Raw genomic sequence first — 12,310 nt, 5'->3', positions numbered from 1 at the left:
CGCTCTCTCTCTCTCTCATTCACGAGCGCACACGTTAAGAAACCTCACGCGATGCATTTTAAGTGATTTGTGTGACAGCAGAATTCTACGAAATCCATGGTCTAGCTAGCTAGCTACGAAACTCATGGTCAACTACAACCATCTAGAGTTCTAGACCGTGCCTTGTGGCTGGTTGCTGAATAACCGATACTTATGCTGGGCGAAGATAACCGCAACGCGATCGCGCGTGCTGTAATGATATGTGCCCTGGGGCATCTTTAACGTAATGGGTATACAGATTGCGAGTGAATAAGGAGGCGGCATGCATATATACTGCGGGTGCACTGAAGTGATGACGCGCCCAGCGTTGGAGCGGGAGCAGGGCAGGGATTATGATTCACGAACATGCAAATCCTGGACCTACCTCGGCGAATAAAGTTACGGCCACGATACTTATAGGCGTGCTAAACGCCTCGCATACCGGCGACTCCCGAATGACGGCATCTCCGTCGCTGTATTTAAATCGGAATGAAGAGCTAGACATCGAATTATCTTTGCAGCGGCCTAGCGTCAATGGCAGCTAGACTGACTCTATAATTTGCGTAGAATCTACCCTGACGGCAGCTAGGGACTTCTGATATGAGATTCTAAAGAGCTGCTACGGACGCGCGCAGTTTCATGGAAAATTTGTAGTATAGCAAAACACGTTCGTGAAATATTCACGTGAACATGTTCGAAAAATGTTCGTGGCAGTCCCTCCGTTCCCCTGCACGCTGGCGGGCCATTACTGCTGTCACCGCAAAATCACCCCCCCCGCACCCAAATGAAAAATGTATATCGTTATTGTCCGCTGCGTGTAGGTCGATCGTTTCCACGATTAATCGATCATCGTTGTTGGCATTAAAGGAGGTCACCCCTCACGCGAACTGTGAGTGTAGGTGTGCTAACAATTGACCACAGAGTAATTGGTAAGACATTGAGGGAGACGGTTTGAGCTAGCCTCTAGTAATCATCCACCCCCGCATGACTACGTCGCTATGTGCAGCCGATGTGTCTACTGGTCGGCGGAGTCTGAACGTCGGCCGTCGGCGGTGGACGGAAGGAAAGGGACGGGGAAGCACGCCTTGTCGAACAGGCGTTTCCTCGGGGATTAAGTAGGATACGGCCAGCTTTAAAAATCCCGGCCATCTTTGTGTGAGAAGCACTGCTGCCGAGTCGGCGTTGTCGCGGATTCCGTAGAAGCCCATTACGCTCGGGGAACATGCCCGAATTCCCCCGACAGCTCTGACCGACAGCTGTCCCGGATCACCTAATAAGCCCAAGACATATTTAGCGACGACTTTTACTAGTCTTAACAAGGTTTAATACGCTCGTTACGGATCCGCTGCAGGCGCTAGCCCAGTCACCGAGTTAGTGGCTCGACTGTAGCACGTCGGCGATGCTTTTTTCGCGCAGGTGTCTCTAATTTAAATTGCGGGTTTTCTTATTGAAGACACAAGTTTGGCGCGTCGCTACCATCATGTGTAATTTTGGGATGACAAAAACTTAATGGGTTCGGTATACGCGTGCGACCACAGGCAGGAAGTCAGCACTGTAGGCGACTAAAAATGTTGCTATTCGTAGTGGAGAAAGAATAATGTGCATTTTGGCAAAATCAAAATAACTATATATATATTTTCAAGTATACATAGATACATGCATAAAGACATACATACATGCACGCATGCACACACACGCACGCACGCACGCACGCACGCACGCGCGCGCATCTTATAAGCTTTATTGTCTGCGCACACTGCATAAGCCGCGTTTCTTACTTGTTTTTAACGCAGACATAGTGAGCTTAGTGTTGGAGCTTTTGCGCAAACTATATTTACTTAGGCAGGTTGCATCTTACAATGCCGGGGTTCCCTTCCAACGCACTGGCTCTTCATAGACTGTGCACGAGGGCGTGCCCGTGTATACGCGAAAAAGGAACGAGGTCAATGGATTCGAATTTTTTGCGCGTCGAAAAAATGTTAGCAGCCGAGTGCTGTCCCGTGTCCGTGATAATTCGCCAGAAGTGCGAATTCTCGCCGAGTGGTGCTGAGTTCAGCAGCTGTGAGTATAATAGCACATGGCTTCACGCTTCGCTGTGTGCCACGTGATGATTATCACGCGAGTTTCACGGCATAAATGATTCACGGATCCTACCTGACACGCCGCCACGAGAGAGGATGCGGGAACTAATCACGAGGATGCTTGACGCATTCTGTTATTCGCTCCTTTCTGACACCACGTATAAACGATAGTGACTCCTGAACATTGCGGCAAAGAAACATAATAATAATAATTACATCTCAGTGTTGTCAATCGGTTGTATTTCGATAAATCGATCATACGCGTTGCACCCAAGTAGCCGATGATCAGGTTCCAATCAGGTTATCGAGTGTTGGAATTGCGCTGCGTGTGCATGTAGGTGTGTGATGTATGGGGCTTGGTTTAGCTGTTTTACTGTTTGTGTTTTCTGCGAACTGTTTATACTCGGTGTTGTGGATATAATACATGATATGTTAATAAAGGATAACTTGTATCGTACGATCGATATCTCTGATTCTATCACTTTTCAAGTTTCTTGTTTCAAGTTTTACATTTAATTTCGAATCATATTTATTTATTTATTTTCTCGATACAAAATCGATTAATGGATATTTGATACAAGACGCTTGGTTCGAGCACTGCTTCAAGCCGATGATCGAGTATTAATCGATGATCGTGGACATCACTAATTCAGTTATTTATTTTCGCAGTTATCGGAATAAGAATGATTCATGATTGCACCAGGTAACCTTGATCAATTAGAGTTTAAACATTTTCGATCTTTTACCACGAATTCTGTAATTGACTGTTCGAATAATTTTCGAACCGTGCGCCTCAGGTAAAAGGGTAGAGTTGGTGGTTTACGGGGTTAATATGTCATAACTTCGATCACTGCTGCTGCAATGTACTCTGGGTAATATCGGTCAAATTTAGTATCATCAGCGGAGTAGAAATAGGGCTAATTCCCTATTATCTATCCTGTCATCATCGAAGGAATTGCTCGCGTTTTCCACGTTCGGCATGTCACGTGAAAGCTAGATATTGGATTGTAGAACGCCTTGTTCATTCATTCTGTATATAATTAGATTTTGATATTACTCAATTACTAGCATTCAATCAATCGTCACATTTACGACGGTACAGCGGCGTACGGCTGTCGTCGTTCCTCTTGCCTTCATCGTGAAGCCGTGTTACCCCCAAAAAACCTAAATAAACTTTTCCTAACACGGCTTTTTTTGCCTCGTAAAAGTAAATAGCGCTTGCAAAAAAAAGGGAGCCTATCGGATGGACGTAGCTAGGCCAGGGATAGCTCGTAGCTACTGATAGCCGCGCTATCAGCACTGCCGCCAAACTGCGCAACTGCCGGCAACTGTACCGACGGGCGGGCACGCCATGTTACTAGAGCTAGGGCAGGAGTATAATTTATAGCTCTCGGCTGCAAAGAAGCTCTACGCAGGCGCGCAATTGTTCGGCTTGGCAATGGAAGTGGATAAGAATTTCACGGTCTCCGAAAGTGTATTGTGCTTCTTTTATTTTTGCGGCGCGGAGCCAACTGGTTTCCTGCCTTCCGCACCCGCGCTCCTCTCTGCTGCGGGTGTTTCACCCGCTTTCGGGCTGTATATCTTTTCGACGGCGAGAATCGCTAAGAAAGCGCGAACGCTCTACTCTTATATATCACGGTAAAACGAACTGAGAAAGGAAATAGACTACAACTAAACTGCGTGGCAGCCCGCCCAACACTACTAAGAACGGATATATATGTATCGATACGCACGAGGAAGTCGATAAGGGCAACACGTTTTGCTATATGTGGTGGTAAGAGAAAGAAAGAAAAAAATAAGAGAGAAAAGGAAAGAAGGAAAAGAGAGAGAAATTAGATATATAGAATAGATAGATAGAGAGAGGTGAGGGAGAGAGACGACGAGAGCGCGAGAGATGTGCAGAGCGGAGGAGAGAGAAGAATTAAGATAGAGGAGCGAGAGAGAGAGAGATGAGAGAGAGGAGGCAGGGAGACGAGACGAGACGAGAGGACGAGAGAGAGAGAGGAATGAGAGAGGGAAGGGAGAGAGAGAGAGCGACGGAGATTAGGTTTCAGAGCCGGCGGGTTCAAAACATCGGCCGGGGGGTTGGTGTCTAGCGAGGGGGGCGGATGAGGCGTGGACGAGTATTAAGTTTATTGGTTTACTTTTTCAGCATTTTTACCCAGGCCGTGCTCTCTATACGGAGGAGAGACGACCCTGCCGGGCTGCGGGGCGGTACGAACGATTACGGAAAGCCCCCCCCCCCCCCGCACTGGCAAAACCCACATCACCCGGGTCGCACGTTAGGAAAGGACGCGGTATATACAAGACGCAACCGCTTCGCAGGGGCGCACTAAACCCGCTACACCCCGTGTTTCGGGTTTGACAACGAAGGCCCGCCGGCTAATTTTCTAGCTCCCGGGGCTGGTGAGGAGGGGCTTGACACATGGGGACTTTTTTTTAGACACGTTTTCCTTAACTAAAATTAAGTTTTGGTAAAATAAATGCTATATTACGGTAATATATGGTTAACAAATGTATTTGACCTTACCAAAAGTAAATTTCTTCTATTCTTTTCTTCCGGCCATAATTGGGCGATAATTTTCCTTGGCAAAGCCGTTCATATTGCTTCTCTGCCCCACATACAAGGTAACACGCGTTGCGGAACTCAAAGACAAAATAAATTATCTATTAAAATTATAATTGAAATTATTAAAACTCTTTATATTCTCTGTTTTTGATTGTGCACAGCGCGTGCTCTAGGGATGTTCTTTGGTGTTCGCATAGGAGATCTGAACGGCATTTACAGGAAAATTATCGGCAATATAATAGGCGAAACGAGAGCAGAGAAACATTTAAGACTTTGTGTAAAATAGCATTTCGTGTTTATTTAATCATTATTTTACATATTGAAACCGGTTGGGGCAAGTGCCCGTGCCTGCCATTCGCGCAAAATCTGTGTCAAACCGGCCGCCGAATGATAGCCGCATTTACTGTCACGCGTATCGGCGCAAAGGGTCGTCGAACGCAGGCGATAACTCTCGTCATTATTGCGCGGCTGGAACTGACCTTGGAAATGTCGGGCCGCTCGGCTGGCTGCGTGTCGCTGATCAGCGCTACGCCGCCCATAATTGTTCGATGTTGTGTTCCACATGTCATGTCGACTTTCTTAGTTCGTCAGAGCATCCAGCCAATATAGAGAACAACTAGAGTAGAAACGTATAATGAGCTTTACATGTACATTAGTATTAGCAGCAGTGCTCTATCTACGATTGATGATCTTCTTCTGAGTATTAAAGTCCTTTAGCTATTAGTCAGAGGGAATAATAATAGCTCTATTATTCACTCGTGACTATAGTCGTATATTACGATACTCCTGATATTATTACTCTCGCAACCCCATCTCAACCTCTTTATAATTTTGTGGCTCAAACGACTTACAGAAGGAGTCTAATAGTAAAGCAATACTAGTCGTTTATCGGGGAATGTCACGGGTTTAGCGAAGTTATATTTTAAAAAAATGGTTGTGATCTTTTTCGCGAAAAGGAATAACGAATCACACTTAATACAACCACAAGCTGCTCTCAAGGATGATATTATTTTTTAAACTAAATATAAATATAAATCCCCTGGGCAATCATTGGAGTCGTATATCCGATGTTTTTGGGGCAAGCACGTATAACAAACATGTGCACTTTTTACGCTAGATGGCAGTAAGTAGCTCCTCACTTCAAGAACCAATCGCTAGTTGACAAATCTACACGTGGCCTCTCTGAAATAACTCGAGCACATCGCGAATGTTCGGTCGAAAAGGTCGGGGTGAAGCGGTCTGCGTGGCTTTAGCGAGTGGTGGGTGCAACTTTCGCGCGCGTTGCCGCGCATGCGCGAGCGCCTTGTCTGCGAGACCGTTTGACTGTCATCTGAAAAAAATTACGCGCTTCGTCTGATTTGCGAATCGTTGAAAGGCACGCGAAACATAATACACGTCACTTCGTACGACTCAATTCACGAGCTTTTGCGCACAAAAAGCCCCCAATATGGCGCCGAGAGAAAATGGAAAGAGATGTTGCCATCGTATTGGCAGGTTAACTGTAACGGGGCCGCTACTGCTGCCAGTAAATGTTCGTTGGAATTCTACTGGGCCAATAAAGAGAGAAAGTGTTCCGTTCGTTGAATAAGCTAGAGATACGGATGGATTTATTGGCTTCAAAACGAAAATAATTACCAGCCCGTACGTGACTGCCACACACGCATACATACGCGCATAAATCACACACGCACGCAAACGCACACGGGCACTCGCGCGCACACAGGAGAGCTAGCTGATCTGAGCTGAATAAACTGTATCGAGTAATTGCAAGACGCGTTTCGAGTGTCTTTATTCGTCAATGTCACTGGCCTTTAAACATAGTAAACAAATTCACCTTCCTCGTACGAGACGGGTGCATGATCAGCGTAACTTTCGCTCGCAGGGTAATGACATGATGGTCCGCGTGCTCGGTAGGTAAGCCGATGTTATGAAACATGTCGACAGCTGTCGTTAAGGGGCTAACCCGCGCCCGCCGGTCCGTCCGCACATCATTTGACGCATTCTTGCTTAGCCGGGAGCGAGATTATGCCGGTTCCGATATAACCGCTAAAGCCACAAACGGCGGTAACTCTAGCCTAGTATCCTATCGATTGCAAACGCATTTCATTTGATGTTTGCTTTCTTTTCCGTATTACACATACACAGAGTCCGTCTGCCGGAACGTGACAAATCCGATTCGGTTAGACTGTTGCGCGTCGACTTGATGCGAACGAAGCCGCTCGTGACGGAACGTCTAGAGCGCGGGTCTATACAAGCTGTGAGGGCTTCCCTACGCCAGAACAAATACAGAGACAGACGATAACGAGGGAGTCCTGAATACCTCCGGTTATTTTCGGTGACTAGTTGTGGAACCTTCCCGACCGCCTTCCTTAAACGCAGGAAGGGCAGCGTTTCCGCTTATAGACTTTGATGTTTATGTTTGATGTCATGACCCCCTGCTGGTGTAGTGCCGAAACAGCCAGCTATGCTTGCGGCTTACTTAGCGGCGCAATTACTTGCGATTGACCATGGAGTATTCACGCTGCGTTAGGTCGAAATTCCTGTCTCTTTCTTCTTGCGTGCGTGCGTGCGTGTGTGCGCGCGTATGTGCGTGTGAACGCATTTCTCATTATGAGCTGTGTTCTAGGGATGCTGTTCATTAACTTCATCCCGCTCCCGTTCTTTCTTTTGACCGAATGTTCCAAACATTAGAGCGAGTTAAAAAAAATGATGCGCGCAACAATATAGAAAATAAAAATCCACTCGCATCGCCTCTTCCTGCGTGAGTGCACCGCTCTTAGATGTTCAGCACAGCGACTGCAAGGAAGTCTACGCACGCTTGTCGAATGGCTCGCGACTCCCTTCCTTTATAAGACATTTGTTAAACATCTGCTTCGCGGAGTAGTCCTTACTCTCGGTGTTGAATGTTCGGTCCGGTAAGATTACGTAAGGCGTTACTGAACCTATTACGGCGTTGCCGCGTGAAAATCTGCTGCTAATCCACATCGCTTATAGCGCCATTAACGCCGGCCGCCATCTATTGGTCGAATAAAATAACATTCATTAGGGAGCCGCGACGTCAGCGGATAGCCAGCTTCCATTTCCTTTGTCGTTTCGGTTGGGATTTCGCATCGAAAACATCCCGATTAGTGTAAGCAAGGAAGTTCAACAGCTGCACATGGAACGACCCCACTCATCGGTCAAGGATCCTGTATGCACCAGTGATGGTACAGTGCATGCCCTGTCCACCCGCATATACCACACTGAATAATAATCTTGTATAATTAGACCGATTCAAAATGCCTGTCTGCTCAGACAGCTGTCAAGTTGATTCTCAACGAATTACAGATTGATTATGTCTAATATAAAGAATAATAATTAAGTGACACGAATGCCATAATGTCTCAAGTCAATATACTACATACAATTACTACATGATAATACCAAAATATTTTGCTACAATGTTACACCAATCAAACTACCCGAAATACCGTCTATCTAACGGTTACTGCATGTCGCTGCTGCTGCTGCTTGGGACGTGGTATAAGTATAAGGGTTCAAGCATTTTACCAGGGAGCTCTCTATACGTAAGGTTGGGTATATAAATAGGAAAGATCGAGGGTACGTACGAATTACGAAAGCTCGCACTGCAAATACCAAACATGTAGCATTCACACCACGTTGGTCGCATTCACAGTAGGAAAGAGTTGTTGATAGCTGGAGCAGACGAAACCGTAGCAGCCGGCACTAACCCGCTACACGTGTCGTCGAACACTACAGCGCCGCTAATTCTAGCTCGCTGTGAGATGCTTGCCATCACATGGGACTTAGAACGTTTCAATAACAAAATAATTGGTAAATAAATGTATTTACGGTAATATATGTACGAAATGTATTTACTACCAAAGTAAATTTCTCTATTCTCTTTCGCCTATTATTGCCGATAATTTCCTGCAAATGCCGTTCAAATGCTCTTCTGCAACATACAAGTACACCGCGTGCGGAACTCAGAACAAGAATAAATTACTCTATAAAATAATAATGAAATAATAAACTCTTTATTCTTGTTGATTGTGCACAGCGGCGTGCTCTAGGTGTACTTGTGTGTTGCATAGGAGCATCTGAACGGCATTTACAGGAAATTATCGGCAATAATAGGCGAAAGAGAGCAGAGAAACATTAAGACTTTGGTAGTAAATACATTTCGTGTTTATTTATCATTATTTTACTATTGAAACGTTGCAAGTGCCCGTGCCTGCCATTCGGCAAAATCTGTGTCAAACCGCGCCGAATGAAGCCGTTACTTCACGCGTACTCGGGCAAGCGTCGAACAGCGATAACTCTCGTCATTATTGCGGCTGGAACTGCTGAACTGTCCGCGTCCGCTGGTGCGTGTGTGATCAGCGCTCGCCGCCATAATTGTTCATGTGTCCATGTCATGTCGACTTTTAGCTCGTCAGGCAACCAGCCATATAGAGACAATAGAGTAGCAACGTATAATGAGTTTACATGTACATAGTATAAGCAGTGTCATAATCTAGATAATGATATCTTCTTCTAGTATAAGTCCTTGCTATAGTCAGGAGGGAATAATAATAGCTCTATTATTCACTCCTGATATAGTCTATATTACGATACTCCTGATATTATTACTCCTCGCAACCCCATCTCAACCTCTCATAATTTTGTGGCTCAACGACTTACAGAGTGAGTCTAATAGAAAAGCAATACCCGTCGTTTATCGGGGAATGTCACGGGTTTAGCGAAGTTATATTTTAAAAAAATGGTTGTGATCTTTTTCGCGGAAACGGAATAACGAATCACACTTAATACAACCACAAGCTGCTCTCAAGGATGATATTATTTTTTAAACTAAATATAAATACAAATTCCCTGGGCAATCATTGGAGTCGTATATCCGATGTTTTTGGGGCAAGCACGTATAACAAACATGTGCACTTTTTACGATAGATGGCAGTAAGTAGCTCCTCACTTCAAGAACCAATCGCTAGTTGACAAATCTACACGTGGCCTCTCTGAAATAACTCGAGCACATCGCGAATGTTCGGTCGAAAAGGTCGGGGTGAAGCGGTCTGCGTGGCTTTAGCGAGTGGTGGGTGCAACTTTCGCGCGCGTTGCCGCGCATGCGCGAGCGCCTTGTCTGCGAGACCGTTTGACTGTCATCTGAAAAGAATTACGCGCTTCGTCTGATTTGCGAATCGTTGAAAGGCACGCGAAACATAATACACGTCACTTCGTACGACTCAATTCACGAGCTTTTGCGCACAAAAAGCCCCCAATATGGCGCCGAGAGAAAATGGAAAGAGATGTTGCCATCGTATTGGCAGGTTAACTGTAACGGGGCCGCTACTGCTGCCAGTAAATGTTCGTTGGAATTCTACTGGGCCAATAAAGAGAGAAAGTGTTCCGTTCGTTGAATAAGCTAGAGATACGGATGGATTTATTGGCTTCAATATGAAAATAATTACCAGCCCCTACGTGACTGCCACACACGCATACATACGCGCATAAAACACACACGCACGCAAACGCACACGGGCACTCGCGCGCACACAGGAGAGCTAGCTGATCGGAGCTGAATAAACTGTATCGAGTAATTGCAAGACGCGTTTCGAGTGTCTTTATTCGTCAATGTCACTGGCCTTTAAACATAGTAAACAAATTCACCTTCCTCGTACGAGACGGGTGCATGATCAGCGTAACTTTCGCTCGCAGGGTAATGACATGATGGTCCGCGTGCTCGGTAGGTAAGCCGATGTTATGAAACATGTCGACAGCTGTCGTTAAGGGGCTAACCCGCGCCCGCCGGTCCGTCCGCACTTCATTTGACGCATTCTTGCTCAGCCGGGAGCGAGATTATGCCGGTTCCGATATAACCGCTAAAGCCACAAACGGCGGTAACTCTAGCCTAGTATCCTATCGATTGCAAACGCATTTCATTTGATGTTTGCTTTCTTTTCCGTATTACACATACACAGAGTCCGTCTGCCGGAACGTGACAAATCCGATTCGGTTAGACTGTTGCGCGTCGACTTGATGCGAACGAAGCCGCTCGTGACGGAACGTCTAGAGCGCGGGTCTATACAAGCTGTGAGGGCTTCCCTACGCCAGAACAAATACAGAGACAGACGATAACGAGGGAGTCCTGAATACCTCCGGTTATTTTCGGTGACTAGTTGTGGAACCTTCCCGACCGCCTTCCTTAAACGCAGGAAGGGCAGCGTTTCCGCTTATAGACTTTGATGTTTATGTTTGATGTCATGACCCCCTGCTGGTGTAGTGCCGAAACAGCCAGCTATGCTTGCGGCTTACTTAGCGGCGCAATTACTTGCGATTGACCATGGAGTATTCACGCTGCGTTAGGTCGAAATTCCTGTCTCTTTCTTCATGCGTGCGTGCGTGCGTGTGTGCGCGCGTATGTGCGTGTGAACGCATTTCTCATTATGAGCTGTGTTCTAGGGATGCTGTTCATTAACTTCATCCCACTCCCGTTCTTTCTTTTGACCGAATGTTCCAAACATTAGAGCGAGTTAAAAAAAATGATGCGCGCAACAATATAGAAAATAAATATCCACTCGCATCGCCTCTTCCTGCGTGAGTGCACCGCTCTTAGATGTTCAGCACAGCGACTGCAAGGAAGTTTACGCACGCTTGTCGAATGGCTCGCGACTCCCTTCCTCTATAAGACATTTGTTAAACATCTGCTTCGCGGAGTAGTCCTTACTCTCGGTGTTGAATGTTCGGTCCGGTAAGATTACGTAAGGCGTTACTGAACCTATTACGGCGTTGCCGCGTGGAAATCTGCGGCTAATCCACACCGCTTATAGCGCCATTAACGCCGGCCGCCATCTATTGGTCGAATAAAATAACATTCATTAGGGATCGAGCCGCGACGTCAGCGGATAGCCAGCTTCCATTTCCTTTGTCGTTTCGGTTGGGATTTCGCATCGAAAACATCCCGATTAGTGTAAGCAAGGAAGTTCAACAGCTGCACATGGAACGACCCCACTCATCGGTCAAGGATCCTGTATGCACGGATGATGGTACAGTACATGCCCTGTCTACCCGCATATACCACACTGAATAATAATCTTGTATAATTAGACCGATTCAAAATGCCTGTCTGCTGTCAAGTTGATTCTCAACGAATTACAGATTGATTATGTCTAATATAAAGAATAATAATTAAGTGACACGAATGCCATAATGTCTCAAGTCAATATACTACATACAATTACTACATTATAATACCAAAATATTTTGCTACAATGTTACACCAATCAAACTACCCAAAATACCGTCTATCTAACGGTTACTGCATGTCGCTGCTGCTACTGCTACTGCTACTGCTACTGCTACAGCTACTGCTACTGCTACTGCTGTAGGCCTTCTGCTATAGGCCTACTGCTATAGGCCTACTGCTACTGCTAATGCTAATGCTAATGCTACTGCTGCTCCACTGCTCTTGTTAGTGATGCTCAAGGGGTCGTTGTCGTATCAGGTACTACAGATATGTACCCGAGGTAGCCCCCCCCCCATATAATTATGTATACACAAAGTGTACCAGACTTGTACTACAGAAGTGTACCCTAACAGTAACCCTAACTCTAAACATACCTCATATAAAAATATAAACGTAATA

General features: G+C 45.9%; 1 protein-coding gene across 1 annotated transcript in view; it reads left to right on the top strand.

Moving 5' to 3' along the window:
- The first annotated feature begins 1,994 nt into the window (after positions 1–1,994).
- The window catches only part of LOC106809073 (neural cell adhesion molecule 1-like), a 17,806-nt gene continuing 7,490 nt past the window's right edge, over positions 1,995–12,310 (top strand). The window contains exon 1 of the mRNA XM_014812026.1: positions 1,995–2,079. Coding sequence (XP_014667512.1) covers positions 1,995–2,079 — 85 coding nt within the window. The remainder of the gene's footprint in view (positions 2,080–12,310) is intronic.

This window comes from Priapulus caudatus, unplaced genomic scaffold (assembly GCF_000485595.1).
Source record: "Priapulus caudatus unplaced genomic scaffold, Priapulus_caudatus-5.0.1 Scaffold14, whole genome shotgun sequence".
NCBI lineage: Eukaryota > Metazoa > Priapulida > Priapulimorpha > Priapulimorphida > Priapulidae > Priapulus > Priapulus caudatus.
This window is presented reverse-complemented; position numbering and strand designations above follow the sequence as displayed.